Source organism: Equus asinus, chromosome 21 (assembly GCF_041296235.1).
Source record: "Equus asinus isolate D_3611 breed Donkey chromosome 21, EquAss-T2T_v2, whole genome shotgun sequence".
NCBI lineage: Eukaryota > Metazoa > Chordata > Mammalia > Perissodactyla > Equidae > Equus > Equus asinus.
Genome location: NC_091810.1, coordinates 16,414,517 through 16,438,831, shown reverse-complemented (window position 1 = coordinate 16,438,831; position 24,315 = coordinate 16,414,517). Strand labels below are relative to the sequence as shown.

The 24,315-nt window shown below is 39.7% G+C and overlaps 1 protein-coding gene across 3 annotated transcripts in view; it reads left to right on the top strand.

Moving 5' to 3' along the window:
- PPARG (peroxisome proliferator activated receptor gamma) overlaps positions 1–24,315 on the top strand; it is a 130,377-nt gene that overhangs the window by 97,475 nt on the left and 8,587 nt on the right. For all 3 annotated transcript variants that reach the window (XM_044754060.2, XM_014838392.3, XM_014838391.3), the window contains 2 exons: positions 6,347–6,546; positions 16,186–16,636. In XM_044754060.2, the coding sequence (XP_044609995.1) occupies positions 6,347–6,546; positions 16,186–16,636 (651 nt within the window). The remainder of the gene's footprint in view (positions 1–6,346; positions 6,547–16,185; positions 16,637–24,315) is intronic.

The following is a 24,315-nucleotide window of genomic DNA, read 5'->3' as shown; positions in this document are numbered from 1 at the left end:
AGAAACCTAGACAGATGTTTAAATGTCCTCCACACATAGTCTGAAAAATGTTACCCTTACATAAAAATAACTTAATATTTGTGTTAAGGCTGCTCTGTGTTTTACTTTAGAGGAGCTAGAAAATTATAGTTATTAGATTACCAAATTCTACAAAACCTCAAAATGCACACACTTTTTTTCTCAAGAAAGAGAGTTGAAAAGTATCACTTATTGGCAACAGCCGTATGAAAAGCAGTAGTGTTATATAAGTCTTGTTTACATGCTATGGTTTTTGTAAAATAAACACGTTAAAAGCGGAAAAATTGACTATGACACCCAGCCTTACTAATTGTCAAAAGCCTGATATGATTGCAAATTCACCTCATAGCTGTTGAAAGACAAAAATTTTTATTTTATTTTATTCATTTATTTTTTGAGGAAGATTAGCCCTGAGCCAACAGCCTCTGCCAATCTTCCTCCCTTTGCTGAGGAAGACTGGCCCTGAGCTAACATCCTTGCCCATCTTCCTCTACTTTATATGTGGGATGCCTGCCACAGCATGGCTTAACAAGCAGTGCCATGTCCACACCCGGGATCTGAACCAGCAAACCCTGGGGCTGCTGAAGTGGAGCACTCGAACATAACCACTGTGCCCCTGGGCTGGCCCTGACAAAAATATTTTTAATGACTCAATTTAATTCATTCTTCTGTTTTCTACTGATTTATTATTTTGAAAATCTGCCTTAATTAATCTTTGTAATTAAGTAGCATTTGTCTTTAATGCTCCTGCAATTAGTTTTAAAAGCATGTTATTAATTGTCATTAGGAAACATTAATTGTTTCTTAGTGCTCTACCCAGATCCAAAGAGCAGGATAGCTAAATATCTCGTGTGCTTGGAGTTTGTGTGTTCAGTAAATCAGTACTAAATGCACAAAGCTGAATCTGTCATATGCTCTTAGTGGGCTAATTCAGTTCAGTAAAAGTGTATTACATAAAGGTGTGCTAATATACTTTCACCAGAAAGTAGTGAGTCCCTACCAAACCTTTTCCTCCTGAAGGCTGCATACTGAGTCTGATAATGACAATTTTTTTAAACCAAGATATGTGACTTCTCTGTAGGTGAATAATTACCCCGAATATGACACTGAATGCCATTATTCTGGAAGCTGCTTTATGTGACAGGTGCTAGATCTATAGAACAGATAGAATATGTCTTTTTCCCGGGGCCTCAAAGACTAGATAAATATTGCTTAAAAAAAGTGAGAGCGTAGCGTGTTCCCCAGTACAATCTCAAATGTCATCGAGATTTGTAGGATTTCAGAGCTAAATTTAGAGCTAAAGGAAGGAACCTTTAGAGATCTTCTTTTCCAAGCCCCTCATTCTGTAGATAAAGCAATTGAAGACCAGAGAAATTAAGCCACTTATCCAGCTTTTTCACTGAGCTGGAACTAGAAAGTAGACTTCCTGATTACTTCAAGTGCAGTGGTAATTTCACTGCCTTCCTGAGGCCAAAAGTTCTCGCTCAGTGACTCATAGCGATACATGGAGCATTTTCCCTCTGTCCTAGCCAGTGGTAGAGGATGTGGAAGAATATACTTGTACATGGGCACACTCAGACTTTATATTTCTGGTCCCCAATCTAGAACTTTCCTATCTTATTTCTAATCTCGAACTTCAGTCTTATCAAAAACAGCAATCCAAAGGGAGAATTCCTCCCTCTTCTTGGTTCTCAGATTCTCCACTCAGTAGGTGGAAACTGAGGTTCAAGAATTACTTCGCTAAAAAAGACTATTCCCTAAACGAGTTAAAGAGAGCTAGAGATAGAGATAGACAGACAGAGAGAGTAGGTTTTCAGGGTTTGTTCTTTATCTGTGGGAAAGAATCTAGGTCAGTGTGCCGTGGCTACCGTCCTGGTCCGTAGCCCACAACAGTTGTGGCTGCCCTAGACCACTTTGTCCACAAGTCATAAAAGCTGCGTTTATTAAGCATTACTGTGGGCCAGGCACTGTGCTAAACCCTTTCTGTGCCTTATCTTGTCACCTCTCATGAGGTAGGGAGGTATTACTACATGGGACTCAAAAGCAACGAAATAAAATCGGCTATTTCTCCCTTAAAAAAAGGCATACAAATAAATTGTATTTCCTCTACAATTCAGATTTCCATATGTTTTATGCAAATGTAGTCCCACCAAATGAGACATGTTTTTCCTCCCTTTTGTTGAACCTCTGGTATAAAAATGCTAACATAACCTGTATAATTACTTGCACTGATAGTTAATTGAAACTAATTTGCAGCATGAGCATTTAATGATACAGAAAATTTGTTCGTAAGATTTAGCCTTTTGGGGGAACTTCAACTTATAAAAATTCTCCTTTTAGTTAGATTGTAGCAGAAGGCTTTTGCTTTAGTATCTCCTAATTCTAAGATGACTTTTTAAAGTTATTTTTGTTGTGTTATGGAAAAGCAGAACTAGCGAATGTAATAAGTGGCTGTCTTTGGCTGTTTGTTTACTTCAAATTAGCTTTTTTGATTACCTCTTAAGAAAAAAGCACTTTCCTAGGCATGTAACCTTTTGTGTATATATTTAGAGTTTGTTACCTGTGAAAATGTAACCAGAGCCTAGAACAATGTCCAGCACACAATAGACTTCCAAAAATTCTTCACTGAGTAAAGAGACAGGATTGTGTGCTCTGTTAACTAAGGTCAGAGAGCAGCAGATTGTTGGCGATTGCAGCCACCTCTATTGCTCTGATTTTCTCCAAATCTTACACGAGAATTTCTTCTACTTTTAGTACAACATAATTCTTTCTCTCATGATCACTTTCCCAAACTTCCCAGTGTACATACTGTCTCATTTTCTGTTTTTAAACTTGATATTTTGGAGTTTAATTCATCAAATATGTATCGTATACCTACTATGTGTATTTTGTTGCACCCAGGAGCAAAGACGAGAGAACCTGGTACTTGTGTAGTTTATATTCTAGTAGAATAACCAACATAAACTAATACAGTAGTATAGTACTAGTTTATACGTGAACTAGTACATGCATACAACAGGAGCCCATCATTTAGGAAGCTTTTTCTAAACTGTCCAAAACCCCAAGGTTTGTTTTTTGTTTTTTTTAAGGTATGCTTTTTGGTGAGGAAGATTGGCCCTGAGCTAACGTCTGTTGCCAATCTTCCTCTTTTTTTTTTCTCCCCAAAGCCCCAGTACATAGCTGTATATCCTAGTTGTAGGTCATTCTAGTTCTTCTATGTGGGATGCCACCACAGCATGGCTTGATGAGCGGTGTGTAGGTCCAAACCCAGGATCTGAACCAGTGAACCCTGGGCCGCCAAAGCGGAACACACAAACAACCATTTGGCCACAGGGCTGCCCCCTTAAACCCCTAGTTTTTGATACATTCTTCATTGGGTGTAGGAATGGCATATCAAAACTTTGTATGAAACATACGTAATTTTAGAAAGTTATCAAGAGACTCTAATATGCCCTGCTGCCCCTCTACTCCCCACTCCTCAACTGAGAACTACTGATGAATAAGGAATAAACACAGTGCAAGGGAGCAAATGATTGGAATGGCTTCACAGAGAAGGATTTTGAAGGAATTTGCTATCTGGGTGTTTTTTTTTTTTTTCATTTTATTTCAAAATATATTATACAAGGACTTAACATGTGCCAGACATTATACTAAGTGCTGAGAATGCAATAATGAGCAAGATTCCTGCCTTCGCGGGGATTATATAGCAGGGGGAAAAGAAAACATTATAGATAATTATTGTGATCACTGCTATGAAAGAGAACACCATGAACAATGAGATCATATCCTCAGGGACCTAAACACATCTCAGGGCAGAGGGCAGGGGGACTGAGATACGAATGTCAGCAACCATTCATTGCCCATCCCTGTGGAACTAAAAAGAAAGAAAATGGGGAAAAGTGAGTAGAGAGACCAGATTTTTGACAAAAAAAAAATGGCAATCTGGAGGGGTCATGTGCAGAGGATATATTTACCAAATGGATATAGGCTTATTTAATTTAAAGGAATCCTAACTGAGAGGTAAGATTCTCTTCCCCTCTAACTCAGAGGTCCCTAAGGAGGCCCCTCCAAGATAAAGTTGTATTAGTCCATGATAAAGCTTATTTAGGGTCAACTGAAATCAAGCTATGAATTTGAGACTCAAGGGTACAGAGCAGTCTCTTCTGTAGCAAATCCAAAATAAAAATTCACTGATTACTCAGATGGAACTGTGTTCATGTGCTTTTATGTCTTATGGTAAAAATGCCAGGGTTCGTATAATAACACATAGCAAGGAACTATCCATTTATTCATTTTTGTATTCCACAACCAATGACTGAGTGCCACTAAGTGCTGGAGATGTAAATGACTATGACAGCCTCTGCCCTCAAGGAGTTATAGTCTAGTGAAGGAGACTGTCATAAAGACACAGCACTGTGATTTCGAGTGGGAAGTATAATAATAGAGCTATGCAGAGAGAAATACTGGATATGACAGCCAAATGTCCTTATTAGGGGAAAATGCAGAGAGTCTAAAGTGTGGCCCCAAAGTAGCATTATTCAAAATAATATTTTGCATGTGATCTAGCAATTCCACTTCTGAGTATGTATCAGAAGAAAACAAAAACAATAACTCAAAAAGATATCTGTGTCCCATGTTCATTACAGCATTATTTACAACAGCCAAGACATGGAAACAGCGTAAGTGTCTGTTAATGGATAAATGGATAGAGAAAATATGGTATGTATATTCAATGGAATATTATTCAGCCATAAAAAAGAAGGAAATCCTGCTATTTGCAACAACATGGATGGACCTTGAGGGCATTATGCTAAGTGAAATAAGTCAGAGAAAGACAAATACCGTATGATCTCACCTATATGTGGAATCTAAATTAAAAAGAAAAAACGAATTCATAGATACAGAGAATTGGTGGTTGCCAGAGGCGGGGGGTGAGAGGTGGGCAAAATGGGTGATTGAAAGGTATAAACTTTCAGATATAAAATAAATAAGTCCTGGAAATATAATGTATGGCATCATGACTATAGTTAATAATAATGTATTGTGTGTTTGAAAGTTTCTAAGAAGAAAGTAAATCTTAAAAGTTCTAATCACAAGAAAAAAAATTTTGTAACTATGTATGGTGATGGATGTTAGCTAGACTTACTGTGGTGATCATTTCACAGTATGTACAAATACCAAATCATTATGTTGTACACCTGCAACTAATAGTGTCAGATGTCAATTACATTTTGCTTTAAAAATTTTTTTACAAAAGTTTTAAATAAAACTGTGTGTGAGCACTTGGAACAAGGTGTGATAACTGGTAAAAAATATATATATAATAATAATTTGCAGATAGTATTGTTAGAGAGAAAGAAAAACATATTTGAGTTGAAAGAGTTACAAACAGATGATTTTTTCCCCCCACCGAGGTCTTACTAACCTCTCTGAAATGATCCTCTTTGCTTTTCTTTCTTTAGTTTTCTTCTTTCACACTTCCTCACCCTACAGGAAACCAAATGTTAAGGAAATTATCTTTTTGACAAACATCATTAAGCGGTAATCCTGGAGAGCCAGGGGGATAATTATGGCTTCTCTCCCCTAAATATAAAAGCAGTCTCTGGCATAATAACTTGAAAGACAGCACCATCTATATTTCTTTATAACAGGGACAAAACAGATCCTCCAGACTCTCTGAGAATAAAGCCTTTGTCTGTACATCTTTGAATTCTGCAGACTTCTTTCCTTTAATTTGTGAAACACGTTGATCCTTTTAGTGCCTGACCTTATGTCAAGTGCTGGGGATACAAAGATGAATAAGACATTCTTCCTGGCCTTCAGGATATTGTTCTATAGTGGGGTAAATAGACATGTAAAATAAATAAAGTACAATGTGAAATTGCTCTAGTTGAAGTACGCACTAAGGGCTGTTGGAGTACAGGGGGAGGAATAATAAACTCTGCTTGAAGAAGTTAGAGAAAGACTCACAAAGGAGGTGACATTTGAATTGGGTCTTGAGGAATGAGTAGGAGCTGGCTCCAATTCTTTCATGTGTAAGTAAATATAGTTGCCTTTCTTTGCTGAACTCTTAGTTTCTTTCACCTTCCTGGCAAGATCATGCATTACTTTTTTTAATTGAAGGGAATAATTTAATTTTTACTGATAGCCTGTGCTATTGCTGTGATGTAAAAACATGAGCAAGGTTATAGATAGAAACCAGAACTTGAGATTGGTGGAGGGGAGGAAGGGCTTTTAACCATGTGGGCACTAGGGCTGGGGGACAACAGTGTGCATTTGCAGCAGCAGTAATTCAATGACATATCCTGTCATTTGTCTCCCTCTGTAGCCATCAGGTTTGGGCGGATGCCGCAGGCTGAGAAGGAGAAGCTGTTGGCAGAGATCTCCAGTGATATCGACCAGCTGAACCCAGAGTCTGCTGATCTCCGGGCCCTGGGGAAACATCTGTATGACTCATACATCAAGTCCTTCCCACTGACCAAAGCGAAGGCGAGGGCAATTTTGACAGGAAAGACAACAGACAAATCAGTTAGTCCTCTTCTGCTGTCTTCGTTTGGGGTGGCTGGGTTTGTTGTTGCTTTTCCTTTGAGTAAATGATTTACCATGTTACACTCACACGCAGGGTGCTGTTCAGCTCTTGGCTGTTACGTATTGACAGGCTGAGTCTGAAAATAGGAAAAATGTTTTCAGATAGGACAAGTAAACATTATTTTGAAAAGGGAAAAAGTCCTTCAAGTTTTAGTAAAATCTTTGATAGTAGTATAAAAATGTACAGGTCATCTTCACATTAACAAATGAATTCAAGCCCTCCTGAGCCCCCCACCCTCTTTCAGGGTCCATCTGTTTTCTTGGCATCAAAATAACTGGCCACAACTACATCCATTCAAGCGGCTCTGCGTTTCTCTGGGAAGGGCCTGACCTCGGCTTGGAAAGGGGTTCAGTCCCATTATTTCACCTTTCAGGAGAATTACTAGAGTTACCTCTTACGAAGTTCCACACGGGACATAAACATACATTCCAGACGTCACATTAGCTTTCCTTCCTGGTAGCACTCTATTGATTATTCCTGGGTAACTGGAAGCTCGACTCTTTCATTACATACATGAATTTTATCTTCTGCGAGCTCTGACCTGCCTGGGCCACTCCAGGGAATTCTCAGACATTGGAGGGCTCACTGCTTACCACAGTTTAGAAAACCCAGAATGGATGATAATTGTCATTGAGTCAAGTTTTCCAAGGAGCAGAGCTCTTCCCAGATAGGAAGTTGAGAAAGCAATATGGGATCATGTTAAAGCAAAGCACAACTACACCTGAATTCTAGTCCCGTTTCTGCCATCAGCTTACAGCGTGACGCAGACCATATCCCTGTGCCTCAGTTTTTGCAGGCAGGATCTGGCTTTGATTGTAATGTCTGCAGCAGGTTCCTAAGGTAGTGAGAGCCACAGAGCACGTTCAGAAGACACGTCCCAGCCCTTGAAAGCCCTTTTATGCTATCGTTTATTTTCAAATGAACACCTCGGGGAGAGGCATGCAGTTGCTTGACAGATATGTGTAATTTTTCCCCCACTCAGTTATATTTTTGGGAAAATTTCATTATCCTTTAATGTATTTTGATGACTATCTCGAGATGGGGTTTTTTGGGGGGTTTTTTTGGTGAGGAAGATTGGCCCTGAGCTGTTGCCGATCTTCCTCTTGTTTCTTGAGGAGGATTGTCGCTGAGCTAACATCTGTGTCAGTCTTCCTCTATTTTGTATGTGGGATGCTGCCACAGTGTGGCTTGATGAGCAATGCGTAAGTCCACAACTGGGATCCAAACCTGCAAACCCCAGGCCACCAAAGTGGAGTGTGTGAACGTAACCACTACACTACTGGGCCAGCCCATCAAGATGTGATTTTTTCCTTTTAGCTAAACCATAGAGTAGAATCAGCTTATGGAAAGAGAAAACTCCTGTGGGATATTGCTTTATAAGGAGCCAAGTGCCAAGAAGGACAATGAGTTTTCTGACTGCAAGAGAGGTCATTGGTACTTTAACAGTATTATTCCTGCATCCAGTTGTTTACAATTTCAAAAAGTGTTACACGTTTATTATGTTCAAGACACATGACCATCTTACGGCTCCTATTTTTACCCTTTTTTTTTAAAGACGAGGGAACCAAAGTCCAGAGCAGTTAAACATTTTCCCCTGACATCACACAGTTAGCATGAGGAGGACCCGAGACTACAATGCAGGCCCTCTGACTTCTGTTCAGTGCATTCTGAGCACGGTGGTCTCTCCTGGAAGAGAGTCTTTCCCATTGGCTGCCAATGAGCCAGGTTGACATATACACGAGGAAAGTTTCACCATGGGAAAAGACTCTGAGTTATAATCTGTTTTTATCAATTTTTAGAAGGGCAGGAATTTTCCACCTTGTTCTGCTATCCCAATATTTTCACAGTCAGGAAATTTTTCTTGTGCTGTTTTGTTCTTCCTGAAGTATAGTTACTATAGTCCTAGACTAGTCCTACTGTCTTCCACATTCCCTGTGCAGACTGCAGGTCATAGTAAAGCTGAGTGTTTGTATTCATTAAATGAAAAAACCAGAGGATAGAAAAGCAAAAGCCAATGTACACGTCTATGTAGCTGATGTGACTATGGGAAATAAACCGTGTTCATTTAAAGGTAGAGAAATAAGAGGAAAACTCGAGTGACATGGCTAAAGAAGGTTAGCAAGTTAAAGCAGATTGCAGCAGGTGGCTGAGGGCCAGTATGGGAGAGGGACTTGGAGGCTGGGGGGCCCAACACTGGGCCAGGAGCCGTGCAGGGGAAAGAGCCTACAGCAAACTGTTCATTCCACAGTTGTGCCTCCAGCCATTTGGTTTCCAGTAACTGCTTTCTCACTTTCTCTTTATCTCCCAGTCCAGACCTGCCATCCGTGCTGGAAATCTCATCAACTTAATAGTACCTGGAAGATAGGAGGAAGGCATTTAGAAAAAAAGATTTCCCCAGTAGTCAAGAATTTAAATTCACACTACCCATGGCCAACACACTCTTCTGTGTGTTAGCAAAGAGCACAGAGCCCAAAACATTGTAAATCACTTTAAAATCTCACACCAATTGACTCTTTGGCTCTAAATCTTTGAGTTAAAAAGGAGATAATTGTAGGTTCCTTATCAGTTAAATAGATAATAAACAATTTTAAGGGAAAGAGCTGCAAAATGCTTGATTATAGGCTTCTCAAGTTCAGAGGCCAAATGTTTGTCATTTTTTCCCCTATAGTAACTAGGACTGTGCTTTGCCCATAATGGTTATTCAGAACGTATTTGCTTACTTGGATTAAAAACTGTTGCCTGTGCCCTTTGAAATCCTGGACTTTCAGCAGGGGGCCTCTCACTAGCCCAATATTTGCTCACCAAACTGGACATCATTAATGATCTGGATACAGGCAGAATTGCCTCTTGTTAAGGTCTGGAAAGGAAAGAGAGACTGCGCCAAATTAAAATAATCCATTCCCTGATTACACAAAACTGAATAGAATTGTTTGGCTCTCTCTTTTCTCCTTATCTTGCAAAATCAAATTAAGCATTAGTGGAAAGAAAGAGTTCAGAGAGGAAGATGGGAGAGGGAGAAAAAAATCCAAAATGTGATTTCCAGTGAGACTAGAGATTTGTTCTTTATCTCACATGGTCATGTTATTCATTTGATAGCATCTTTCTCAGGGGTGTTATGTTATCTCTTGGCCAGGACTTAGGAAAGTTAAGATTTGCATTGATAGGATAAGTTTTGCAGAAGTGTGGACTCTTGAGAGGGTGGGGGATGTGAAAAAGTGGCTAGAGCTGGTGCAGTAGAGCGATTTGGGTCTCATTATATACCCTGCTTGAAGTGACGTCATCAGCAGTGGTAATGCCAAGCCTGGGGGAGGCTCCTCAGCACAGTGGATGATCAGTTAGGCAGAACCTTTGGAAAAAGAAATGACTTTATTTAAGAGGCCATTCTTTAAATTTATCTTACTGCTCACTTTAACCATTGCCTATTCTGTCTCATTTATAGAACGCCTGCTAATCTTTCCTCTCAGGCCCAGTGCCAGCATTTACCTCCAGGCCACTCAGGGCTTCTTCCTTCCCAACTAAGCTTCCTTCTCCTATATCTTATTGCCTGGTGCCACCTGCACCTTTCAAAACAGATAAATGAACAGATAAATGCTTCTGCTTCCTTCCTATTTTTTTAACTTTAACACCATATCTTTAGGATCTGATGCTCCCTACTTTTCACTGCCTTGCCTAGAAGGATGATGCTTGGAAATTTTAGGCTCAGGGCTGGGGAAAGATGGGGTATGGAATCACTGGGTGTGGATCACCGGAGAAGAAATTTTAGGAGCAATAGGCCTTTTAGCCGCCTCAAGTAGGAATGGAACTGACTCTCCCTGCAGTCTATTTCCCTTTCAATGCTTGTTCCAGCCCAGACCCCCTTTTTAAAAGATCCTGCTGAACTTTGAAAACCATGAATGTGCTAAAACTAGGGTGCTGTGTTTCATGAAGGCAATTTGAGAACTGAATGGACTTTGGAAGTTCCCAGTATTTGACTGTTACCCTGATGTGACAATCACACTGGGTGTATCATTGTCACATGATCCCATGTTTGTTGATGAAAATAAACAGAGAGTGGTTTTCAAAACCATTTTCAGTGCCATGGTTTGTCATAAAACAATAAATAGAAAAACCCTTGGTTTGCCTGCCAACTTTTCACCCTGTATCTGAGAGATGGTGAGGCCCTGGCTGCACTCTATCTGCAAATAAGGAACAAAACTATTTTTTTGTTCTCTTTTGGACTTTGGGTCCCAGAGCATCACATTGTTTTTTATGGGTACATGTGGAGTCACTATTTTTATAATTATAAGAGCACACTGGTGCCATCATAAAAATGTTTTTTCTAAATAATGTATGAAATATGAAACTACTGAATAATAAAACCAACATGGAAATGTAAAGTTTTGTGAAAACAGTTCTGTACCCATTTAAATTTTTGCCTTCTAAAATGTATAATGGCCATCAAACCTAGTAACTCAAACTATTGGAAAGATATCTGTCCTTTTAGATCCTACACTGACAGCTAAACAAAGTGCGATCTCTTTCCCTTTTATCCGTGGAAAAGCCTGAGTGAGCTGGAATTTGCTCCCCTGAGAAGAAAGATACCAGACAAACCCTCAGAGAAGAGAGGCTCAGGAGCCCCAGTAGAAATAAAGAGCAGCACAGGAGTGCTGATTTGTTTGAATGGCTGCTGAAAAAGTTTGGCTCCTGGGATCATTAATTCGTGCATTAATATTAATAAAATAAATTCCTTTATTGCTAGGACTGTCAGGAATAGCTAAAGACATAACAGATCTGAACCAATAGTGTTCTTTCAGACAACAAATAAAAAAGATAATATTCTGTACAGTTAAGAAGAAAAGCACTTAGATTTTTTTCTTTTTTAATGGTTGGACTCCGTTGACCAGTGCCCTTGCTTGCCAGCTGAGTAATGTTTTGGCTGACAATAGATGGTTTTTTAAGAGCTTTGGTTATGTGCTAGTTCATTAGACTGTGCGTAATTCTTCCTATTAAGTTTTTATTTGTCTTAAATCCCTAAACCATGCAGGAAAACAGAATTATATTTGAGAGACTTTCAGACTTAACCTCTGTCACATGCAGCACTTAACTAGCACCTCTAGGAATTAATAGTTCGAAAGGCACTGCCTCCAAGTTCCCAGCATGTCAGAGCCTCGGTTTCAGAGCCCCAGTTCCTCCCAGATTAGTCATTCTATTAAAAAAGGAAGAAGTGGGGAAATCATGTACAGAGCAATAGAAAGAGAAAGGAACTCAGCCAGGAGTCAGAAGATCGAGTTCTAGTTCAGGGTTTTGCTATAAATGGCCGTTTGCCTTTGGGAAGTCTCTTGGTTTCAGTTTATTCATACCTGGTCAGAGAATGGTGATATGGGTTATTTCTGAAGACCCTTTAGTTCTGTGGTTCTCAACAAGAGGAAAACAGGAACAGTGGGAGCAGAAACCAGAAAGAAATTGAGGAAACCCAACCAATGTGATTTGGATTAACATTCACCCATGATAACTAATCCAGGAGAACCATGGTGTCTGAAAGGGAGACAGTCAGGAGTATCAAAAGAAGGAGACAGAATGAAGAAAATAGGCCCTAAGAATTCAGCCTTCTTCCTTGAGCCTTTGTTCTAACCTGTCAAGAACACTGAGATTATCAGGAGACACACATTTTTTCCAGGCCAGTTTTCACTCCAGCAAGATTAGTGAGTGATCGTCTATGAGGGTAGAGTTGTCTACTATACGAATTTCAGTCTCCCAAATTGGAGAAATCGCCAGAATAATCTGTGCTTTATTAGCCAGCTCTCTCATTTCTCTCCTTTAGCTTGCTATTTTATTATTCAAAAGGAGCTCAAAAGTTCGAGCATTCATGTATAACCCTTTCATGACTCTTATATTAAAATGCGGGTGTTATTGGATTACTGAGGAACACTATTGTTCTATTTCTCCATTCAGAAAAGTAAACTTTTAGTACTCTACTTTTTTTTCATCATTAAGCGAGCTTCTCCCATCATCTTTGTATTAGACATAGGAGACAGGCAGTAGATCTAAAATTACATTTAATTATCTGTTTAAAACAGCACTCTTAATCCCATCCTGGATTTGATATGTGGAGCCATTTTTAAAAATTAGAATATATCAAAATAAATTACATTTGATGTATTTCTCCAAAGAAAAATAATTTCTCCTTACAGAAACCGTTCTGCTCCCCCGGAAAAACACTGTGTTCAAGTGCAGTTTTCTTCATTCCATTCTCACCTGTTTCTGCTCGGTCCAATGTGTGAAAAGTACTAGTGCTATAAAGACCAGAGGCAGATTGACCGTGAAGCTTAAGCTGCAGGGCCCCTCCCTTGAGCAGAGCCCCTTCCAATGCCCCAAGCAATTTTGTTCTCATAATTTATATTATTTTTCTTAAAGAAGGCCCCAACAGTTGTGTACATTTCAGGCCCCACAAAACCTGGATCCATCCTGATAATGTCCTCGATGTAGTAAGCTCTCTTTTCTGTTAAGGGGGGATGCTTATCCAGCCATTTGGTGTAGTATCTGAAGATAAATACCATGTGAGCGCCAAACTAGAAGTGTAAAATCATTAACACCAAATGTGAAGATGATACAGTTTTTCCTGTAATGACGGATCATCAGATGATACTATACAAGCTAATAGAACATGTAAGGTTTCCATTTGCTTTGTAGGAAATACAGAAACATGGAAGCGAGGTACATTTTATGTGGGATGTTTTACCAGAAGTATACTATTAGATTAATGATTCCAGATAAATTCCGCAGACCGAATTCTACCTGTGGTTTAAAGAGGTCAGCTCTCTGTAAAGCAAGCGGCCACTATCTTTTCCCTATGTTTCAGGGTAAGGAGGTGCCCGTGTGAAATGAGCAGCTCTCCAGGCAGACCATGTCTGGTGCTCTCGCTTGCAGTTTGACAGACCTGCATGAAGCATTTATGCACACTTCAAAAATGCAATGAAAACAGCAAAATCAGAAATGACTAGGAAAGACAAAAAAAAAACCCCACTTAGTATTCATTTACATGTCAATACCCAGAATTCTCTGCCAGGTCACCACTTTTTCAGAATGCTGAAGGGATTTTTTTAAAAAAACAAAAACCTAGAATGGTTTGGCATGATGGTGGGGGCTGCTGATTCCTCTCTCTGTCCTTGAGTGTTTACTGCCAGGAAATCCTGACCAACATCGATTGCCAAGGGGTTAAAGTCACATTGTTGTTAAATTGGGAGAGAAAATTAGCAGGATTTTGTGCCCTATGTTCAACTATCACAGAGTTTCAAAAACAGGAACCTGGGGCTTTATATGAGGGGACAGGGGAAGTCGAGGGGAAGAGGCACAGGGTGATTTATCAGGGCATAGTTCCAGATAAATTGCTTACATGGAGGTGGAGAATTTTATGCATACATTCTGTGCCAAAAAGCCAAAGGGTTGAGCAGAAGCTTATCCAGGAGTTGAAGTGGGCAGTTCTGGGCACAGTCTGTCCTCATGGGGAGAGGTGGTGATTTTATGTTCACCTTGTTTGTACTCATGCATGGACGGGTGAACTTTTTAGGTAGCCATACCATTCGATTCTCATGGCAGTAACCAAAGCCATTATTTCATGAACATAAATTATAAAACACTACAAAATTCTTAGAGGACAGAAACCACATTTTCTTTAGGCTCTATAAAGGTAAATTTTTCTCATGATTAGAATCAGACATTCTGGGGACACTCAGCATATTTTAACTGATGTGAATGACTATCCACTCTGCCCTTTTTCTCTCCTATTAATAATATCAATCCTGAAGCAGGGACAAAAAGTCCGTTTCTCTCCTGTTAATAATATCAGTCCTGAAGTAGGAAAAAAAAAATCAAGTAGACTGTCCAAAAATACGATAAGCACTGTTCGCTTCTGATTTACTTGACGAATTAGTTAGAGCCACCAGGCAGACTTATTCTTGGGTCCTCACATCTGTTTTCCTTTGGGTTTTGCTAAACAATACAATTGAAGTGATTTTTTTGGTAAAAAAAAAAAAAAAGTGAGAATTTCTAGAATAACTCCAATGAATAGTGTTGAAATAATATGCAAGTTTGGAAATCTGCTCAGGATCTAAGAGTCCTTAGTGTTAGTGTCATTTCCTTCAGTGTAGAACAGATTTATAGTCTGTTTGGTGAAATCGCAGTTTAGTAGTTTGGTGAAAATCACAGAGTCATAGTCTATCTCTATTAATAGTTAGAATCTCCAAACCAGTGGGTCTTGAAGCTGGCTACTGCTGCCACTCATCGCACCCACTTCCTCTTGCCAATCGGGAGAGAATTCTCAGCAGCTATGCTCAAAAGAAACTTTATTTTTAATATATCAGAGACTTCATGTTCAGTGTACATGCATGTATGCATGCACGCTCACACATGTCCACATGTCCACCATACATACACAAACATACACAGCACACACACATACTGCTTCGGAGAAATGCAACTAAAATATCAAGAGAAGAAATGGAAGCCTCCAATTTAATCCACTCCCCTCAATTGAGAAATCTGAGGCCTAAAAAAGATAAATGGCTTTCCTAAAGTCACACAGTTAACCACAGAAACAAAGCTAGAACCCAGATACCCTCAATCTTATTCCAGTGCTTCCAAGTATACACTTATTTGAATAGGACTGGGAGTTTTAACTCCTTCTATAGTTCAGTATATCCACTGTGTGTAAAGTGCTGCCCCTTCTCAATCAGAGTAGCCTTGAGAATTTCACAATGACCACAAACCTTTGGTTAGTTCTATAGATATAAAGAATAACCTTTGGTTATTCTTGAAAATGAAAGAGACAGATCGTTTCATGTCTAACACAACTTGCTTTCGAAATCAACCTATTGCAAGCCTGAGTAACTGATGCACATGTTTTATTGATTATTTGACCCTTAAGGACAGATATTTTAAAAAATAAGTTCAAAACCCTTTTTTTAAAAATTTTACCACCTTTTGCAGCGCTTACTCACAGGCCTTATACATCTGCTCTTTCTGAAACAGATTGCTTCCAGAGCATCAAAAAAAGAATTAGACGTTTTCTTGGCTCAATATTTCTAGTCTACTTTCAGACTCATTTTTTTATAGTTAAGTATTTTTTACTTGCACACTGTGTTTCATTTGAGATCTAGGTAGATTTAATCTAAAACTGCAAGATTACTTTATACTCAAGTGGGTCTGTTCAACCCTGAGTTGCTGAAATGATTTTTTATCAAAAGAAGGTTAGGAACATATTCCATTGAAAGCCAAGATAAACAATAGATTTTGTATCATTTTAAAAATCAACAGCAAAGACTCCTCCAACAGCAGAAATTGGAACTATTGGCCAGTCGTAGGTAAGGTGTTGCAGTATTGAGTTGAAGGGAAAGAACACCAAAATTGATGAAATATGTTTGGTCCCAGAAGACAATTAGGAGGAATAATCAGGAGATAAGAGTATTTTCTCATTATTTATACGTGTTTTCAACTTTAAAGATTTTAGTTAGCAAAGCAAATGTATGTAAAGAAACTGGGATAATGTTGACTGTGAGTTAGAAATCTCCAATTCAGCCACTTTTCCCCTTGTTTATTTGCAGCCATTTGTTATCTATGACATGAATTCCTTAATGATGGGAGAAGATAAAATCAAGTTCAAACACATCACCCCCCTGCAAGAGCAGAGCAAAGAGGTGGCCATCCGCATCTTTCAGGGGTGTCAGTTTCGCTCAGTGGAAGCTGTGCAAGAGATCACAGAGTATGCCAAAAGTATTCCTGGCTTTGTAAACCTTGACTTGAACGACCAAGTGACTCTCCTAAAATATGGCGTCCATGAGATCATTTACACGATGCTGGCCTCCTTGATGAATAAAGATGGGGTTCTCATATCAGAGGGCCAAGGATTCATGACAAGGGAGTTTCTAAAGAGCCTGAGAAAGCCTTTTGGTGACTTTATGGAGCCCAAGTTTGAGTTTGCTGTGAAGTTCAATGCACTGGAATTAGATGACAGCGACTTGGCAATATTTATAGCTGTCATTATTCTCAGTGGAGGTAAGAATCATCTTTTGATCTTGCATGAAGGAGGGTGGGATGGTGGTGGGCTGGCTGAAAGAATTTCTGCTTTCCTTAGTGTTAGTCTGTGTTCCTTTTCTTTCTGAACTTACTGAACTTTTCATGCAGGAAATGCCAGTGGCATAATGCCATGAGAGCGTCACTACATGTAAAATACCAAGAAAGAACATTATAGGTTTGCTGTTTGAAGGCTGTGGGTAACCCAGGTTCTTTTGTTTTATTCTCATAATATTTTTTTCCAGTCAAATCGAAACATGGAAGACAAATGCATTCTTCTCCTTTTTCTTCCTTGTGTTTTCCCCTTCCTTTCCAGAAGGCCAATCGAATCTTTATTTCATTTAAGTAATTGAGATGTATAACTTTGCTTGAGACAATGCTCACTTGGCATAGAGAAAGCATGACTAAGTGTTTTTGGTCAAATTTTGCTCCCGCCCTGCCATCAGTAAGAGATTACTTTGAATTGCTTTCCTCATACCAGGAATCAAGGAAAACATGTCTACTGACCTTAGTGTACTCTGTCATGTAGATTCCTCTGACCACTTCCCTTAAGTACCTTTGTGAGGTGGTTGGCTGTGATTATGAATGCAATCTGAACCAGAGAACACACAGCAGAGAAATAAACTGAGTTACTTAACAATTCATTGTATTTTTGGTCTTGCAAGTATGTGATCTAACTAACCAACTCCAAAAGCGAGGTTTTATGCTAAATGCTACTTTCGCTGGCCTCTCACATGTTTCCAAATTGAGTAGAAGAAAGTTTTACTCTCAACTCTCGCCATAAAAATTGTTTTGAAGTGATGAGTTTTCATTACTGAAATGGACTTCAGATGAGCTTTTTATGTGTCTTCTTGAGAATATTCCCTGTTTGTGAAAACTGATGTGTGGCAGGATAGTGGTCCTATAGATAAAAGCTGTGTAAATGTGCGGGTTATTATAAAGAGCACAATCCACTCTGCAGTCCTTTCTTGTCCAAATACTTGAGAGAGGAATGCTTCTGAAACCAGGTGCATAGTGTATTAGTAATAATAATTATAGCAAATACGTATTAAGTGCTTACCGTGTGCCAGGCAGTGTTCTGAGCACTTCATACACATTCATTTACTTCTCACAACTCAGTGACGTAAGTCCTGTTTTGCGAATGAGAAAACCAAAGCACTGAAAGGCTCCATCACTTGCTCAGGCTTACCCAGGCAGCAAAAGATGGAGCCAGGATGGTGAACTCAGGCATCTGGCTCCAGAGTCGGTACCAATACTGCCCTTACAGGATGAGGGTGCAGATAGATAACCATATAGCACAGGTGAACTGTGGAGCCCCAGTCCAGTGTCAAGTTGGAAATCATTTAAAAATGTTCTTTTTGGTGTTATGTTTAATATAACAAAAATATACTCTCCAACATGTTTTAATATCTTGACCAAATCTACTTCTTAAACAAATTAACCCTTGAGCCTCTGGGATCTGTGATTAATTCAGCAAAGGAGAATGAGATTCCAGTTCGAAGTTCATTGGGAGAGAAAGATTAAATTTTGAAAAACCAGATTAGAAAACAAGTTGATATGGTTTAACTAGCTAACATTTTAAGGCACATTTTATTTTAAATGAAAGATAGAAATGTAGTTATTAACATCTGATATATTTCTGAGATTTTCCTAAGCATACGATATATACCATGTTTATATTCCTTTTTTCACTTAATCATTTTCCCATGTCATTACATACTCTTTGTTAATATTTTTTATTGATTTTTTTTAAATAAAAGTAATGCATGGTCATTTTATAATTCAAAATTACAGAAGGTGTAAGTGAAAAGCAAAGGTCTCTATCCTCAGAATAAAATAGGATTAACAAAGTCCTATTTCTCCTACCAAAGAGTTCCTATGCCTGTGCCCAGCATTTTTAATAACTATAAAATATTCCATTTTATAAAGGACCATTCCATACTAAATTATCTCCCTGTTTATGTTTAGGCTACTTATAATTTATTATAAAACCCTATAGAGAAGAATATAGAAAACTGTGTTCTAAATTTTGCTGTAATGAACATTCTTATATGTAAATTTCTGTTCAGATTTCAGATTATTTTCTCATTCTAGGTTACCAGAAGTGGAATTTCTGGGTAGATAGCTATGAACATTTTTAAGTCTTTTGTTACACCATTGCCAGATTCTTTTCCATGAAGTTTGTACCAGTTTATACTTCCCCCACAGATACTAAGGGAGGCATTTGAAATAAGCCATTCAAAGATGCTACTAACCAGAAAAGGTCTAGACAAGAAACAATCGTGATAATTCTGGGCTTTCTGAAGCTGAGCAATGTTGTTTTAGGAGCACATGAGACAACAGTGTGGTTCCATCTAGAAAAATGCCATTACTGCCCATAACTCACAGGCTAGATTATTTAAAAATCAGTGAGTCCTTTGGCCTTTAATATTTTCATTACTCGGTGAAAAAATAGCTGTGTGAATAGCTTGAGTCAATGTAATAGATACTGCGGGATGTGGCTTTCGGTTATGGAAATTAAAGGTGGTAGGTAGTCTTTAAATGTAGATGTTGTGTAAGTGAGTTTCTTTTAGCCTTACAGACTGGCCTTCAGAGTGGCCAATATCTGGATCTCACTGGAGACTCACAGCAAGAGAAATAGACAGGTTAAAATCTTATATCTGAGATTATAATGAGAAGAAAACCCTGTGAATAATTTTAAACTTCCTTAAAAAAAAAAAACAGAATTTACCATTGACCAGTTCCCATATCACAAAAGGCAAATCGTTCCCTGATCAGAGTTTGCTTTTGTAGAAGTCTACCTACAGGCAATAGATAAGAATGAATAAGCTGGGCGCCATGTTTGTTCAACACACAGGAATTCGATTCTCTTCTTTACTCAGAGAAGCTGATTGGGTAGATGCCAGAGAAAGAACTGCTCACGTTGCTCCTAGTCCAAAGCCTGATTCCAGTAGGATCAGAATCCTAGTCCTCTGTAGGTGGTGAGATCAATATCCCAGACTGTGGTTTATTAGAGTATGACATATAATTTCTCAATTAGTTTTAATTTTGTTCCTATGCTGGATTTTCCAGGGAGGGAAAACATTCATGTAGGCAAGAGGCTTTGATCCGGTAAACAAATTTCTGATCCTACCTGATCTTAACAAGAGTGATTATTTTCTCCTCTGCACTTTATTCTGAAGTCTGTAGATTTAGTGATTTCAGAAAGAAGGGCTTTTGGCATAGTTGACCTCATTCTGAGCTAGCCTTAGAATCACAGAAGAGCTTGATTCCAGTGAAGGCACTGTGACCCTTGACTGAGGAAGAACAGGGAGATGGGCATCATGTAAGAGTGGGCTATAAGGAATTGGGGAGATCAAACGGGGGTGGCCCAAGAGGACCCAAAGGGGATTTTTTGGGTGAAAGTACCTGATTTGACCCAACTAAGTATTTGCTGAGGAAACTGGAGTTGCTTTAGTAAGATCACTGTCACTCAAGTTCAACCCTAGAAACTGCTGATATCATTAGATGTGCTACTTCGATTGGCCTGGTGCTTAGCATCTCTGCTGTTTACTCAGCAATCAGACCAAGCTTGCTGAGAAAGTTGACCTAGTTCTTCTTAAGTTTTTCTCCTCTCTCTCTTTCTCCTCTGAGCTTGAGGCAAGAACTAAAAAGAACAAGAACACTCCAGAACCAGACAAAGGACAGTACTTTGTACCTTTTTAAGAGCATTTCATATACATTCTCTCATTAGATCCTGACAATTCTCTTGGATTTTTATTCTCATTTCATAAGAAGAAAAGTGAGGATCATATACTTAAGTGATTTGTCTAAGATGGAACAACTAATGAGCAGTGGAGCTAGGACTGAAACCCAGATATCCTACCTGTCACCTCCAGGGCCCTGTCTGCCACATACCCTGCCCTCTCCCTCCCTGCTAGTGGGTCACGGTCAACGCCCTCACACTTGCGTTGGTGGCCACAATCTGTGCTCCCCTCCCCATACCCTAAGGTATGGGCCCATCATCCAGAAGTAGTGCTTCCTCTGTAATCGTGGTAAGTAATAGCTTCCTTTGCTCCCTCTGGTCTCACCAACTCGATGGGTGGCGTCAAGAGTAATAAAACTGCCTCCAGCAAGGGCATGTTTGCAACTGGCGCCACAGCATCATGCCAGCCGCACTAGCAAACTCCCAAAACCTACCCAGCAACCAAAGCCAAGTGTACACTCCAGTGGACTCTTTGCCCCCTTGAGCGTTTGCTGTCTAGTGAGGGAAAGCAAAGGACGCTTCCAGCTGGAACTCTGCAACAGGAAAAAGCCCTTTTTATTAATTCAAAACAGTTTGGAATCCATTATAGTTCTTCCCAAACTTCCAAGATATGGGGGAGGAAATTTAGTGGATTTTACAATATATTTTTCAAGGCAGATTGCTATCGCCTTCCCACTGACAGAGAAGCTGTAAATATTGGTACAATGGCCACAGATGGCATCCAGCCTCCTCGTTTACCCTCTTGAGTCTGGCTTGGTTATGCAAACCACCTATATGGCAGCTCCTTCTTTTTCCAGCAATCCCAGCCATGTTCTTTCTGTGTGAAGCAGTTTTGGACAGCTGCTCTTGAAGGGATCATGTGCATTTCTGCCGTTGAGTGGGCAGGAGGGAGAATAGGGTGGAAGAAGGGGGGCTTGTTCTCATAGCTGTGCATTTGCAGATCAAGGAAGAGGTGATATTCTATGACAACTGGGTAACTCCCAGTCTTCTCAGGTCAGTAACCTGGGGCCCCTGTTTCTTACCCTTGGTCATGACTATATATGTGCACAGGTATATACTTTTCAATTTGTTGGAATTAGAATAGAATCAAAGCACAGCACCTGGCCCAGAATAGATACTTAATAAATGCTTGTTGAACAAATAACAATCTGAAATAGTAATAATAATAGCTGCCATTTGTAGAATACATCACTGTGTGCCAGAGTGTGTGCTAGGCGCTTTATGTGCATTCATAATCTTTGTTTAATCTTTCCTGCAGCTCTGCAAAGTCTGTTATTATCCCCATTTTACAGGTGGAGAAAACAGAAGTTTAGAGAGATAAAGCAACTTGCCCAATTAATGGGGCCAAGGTTCAGAGTTTCTCTGACCTTAAAACTGATGCCCTTAGTTACTACTGCCTTTTGTGTATTGAGATGTGGAAACATCTCAACTAATTACCTGGGTCTTGGAGTTCTTTGGCAGTTATGAAAAACTACCTATTTCCATATTGTCTCAACATTTTAATCAAGAATTTCCAGGTTATAGTCCAGATATTACTTACTAATATCCAAAGCCCTTATCAAGACACCATTTTTAACCTAACAAAATTATACCCTAGGTTTGAAAATTGCTGTGGGAAGGAATGGGGCCCAGTGATAAGACGGGAGATTGATGCTACATTCTTAAACTTGTTCAGGTGGCATGGCCCCTGGAAATAATGGCACTGTTTGCAGAGCTCCCCACAAAAATAGACGATAAGCTTTAAGTAACTAAGTAAATACATATGTACTTAATCAGATACCATCTTATACCAGGTTCTACTAGAGATCAGTAGTTGCAGAAAAATTTATGAGAGAAATTTAAAATTGTTAAAATACCATCCAGTAACTTAATTTTTCCTGCCCTTTGGATACAAACAATCAAAACGACACTCACCCAGTCGTAGCAGCAGGACACCTCACCCAGCTCACAGACATTCATGCTCCCGGCTCGCAGTTTGAGGAGCTTGGGCTTTGTGAGAGCTCTGCCCCTCTTCCCCTGTCATGACCGCCCTTCACAATCTTGCGGATATTTCCAGCCCATGTGTAATCTCACCATTTTAGCGCAGAGGTATTTCTACAAGGTAAAATGGACCATACAGCTCTCCTCTAGAACAAACGACAGAGTGTATATGCCTGAGTAGACGTATGCGTTTCTTGAGGAAACTCAAGCTTACGGGGCCTCTGATTCTGCTTGGCCAACGGGCCCTCACATCTCCTTTGTCTGTTAACATCATTAGTACCAGTTAACTGGGAGGAGACAAAACCCAAAATAGTTAAAAACTTAGGTGTTAAAAAGACTATGAACAACAGTAGCCCAACTTTCTTCTGCTCTCCTATGACGGTTAAACATCCAGCTACCTTATCTGTACAGCTTTTTTAGACAAGACTCATTCTGGTGCCTGAGTGGTGAAAGCTATCGTTTCTCTGACTCTTGCTATTGAGAATGAACAAGGACATCTGATTTCTGATTATGTGGTCTATATCCCCCATCTGTGCCATGACTGTGTCAGAGAGTAATTCATTCATTTATTAATTGAAGAATATTGAATGGGCACTACACTGTGCCTCCGTGATGTCTGACGCTCTTCTCTGCCACCCTCTGCTCTTCCCACCATGCTGCCCATGGGAAAACCCTGTCAAGTGGCCAGGATGGCTCTGAGTAATGACTCAATTTGAGTTATCTAGAAATGCCCCATTAGTTCACTCTTTTCATAACCTTGTGGACTTGGTTTAGACAGAGGTGAGGTATATTTATGAGTTCTCAACTGACTCCCAAGTTCTGTAAACCAGAGATCTGTGGGTGGGGCAGGGGATAGGGAGAAGATGAAACGTACCAGAGTCATGTGAGAAACTTAAAAAATACACACACACACACATACATACACTCCCACAGACTTTTGTTGTTTCTGGATGTAGAAGCATCTTTATCTATGACTGCTTCAGAAATAAAATCTCCTCCTCACCCAGGGCCTAGTAGGCTAGGGTCATTTTAGTGAGTGAGCAAACGATTATATTTGACCTCAGAGGCAGACAAGGGATTGAAAGCCAAACTGCTGAGTCATTCCTGTCACCACACTGGCAGTCTTGGAAAAGGTTCAGTCAGTCAGTCAGTGGGCTGCTTTTTGGAGCACTTTATCATTTTGGGTTCTCACAATGTGTGTTTAAACTCTGGGTGACCTCAGGCAGCCTTCCAGACTGGCACAACTCACCAAGACATTCAGACAGATCATCTGCAAGTGAGGAAGAATGAAACCAACAGAGAGGCCAACAGGTGGTGAAGGAATCATGCGCCCCTATGGAAAGCGCCCGCTTCACAAATAAGTAAACCAGAAGAGGCAGGGTGGGGCGCTGGAAAGCTCTGGAATCACACAGACAGCCCGAGTTCAAAAGCCCCACTCCACCAATTAAATTACTAGATGTGTGATTTCAGGCAATTATTTACCTCCCTGAGCCTTAATTTCCTTATCAGTACCCTAAGTAAATGAAATAACATTCTGTGAAGCCTCTGGCACAATGCCTGGGACATGGTAAGCACACGATAAATGCTAATTTTCCTTTTCCCCCTGTGTGATATAATTTGAACTAACTCCTTGCAATCCTGCCAGTCAAATTGCTTGAAATTCCACCAATAGTCATTCTTAAAATCCCTTATTACAATATAAATACCCCTAGGGAGATATCAGCTAATCCCTTTATCAGCTATCATTTTAAGGGGATTAGATTGTGGATTGAGAACAAAACAAAAGAGAAAGAGATACTGGAGGAAGGGGGAGGGGCCTGAAAGTTGAAGGGCGAACTCTAGGCCGCCTTACTGCTGAAGGAGATGGGGACAGCAGCAGTGTGGTGGGTTTCCACACTCCCAGAGTTCTGATGAAGTTAGGGGACCTTACGTGTGG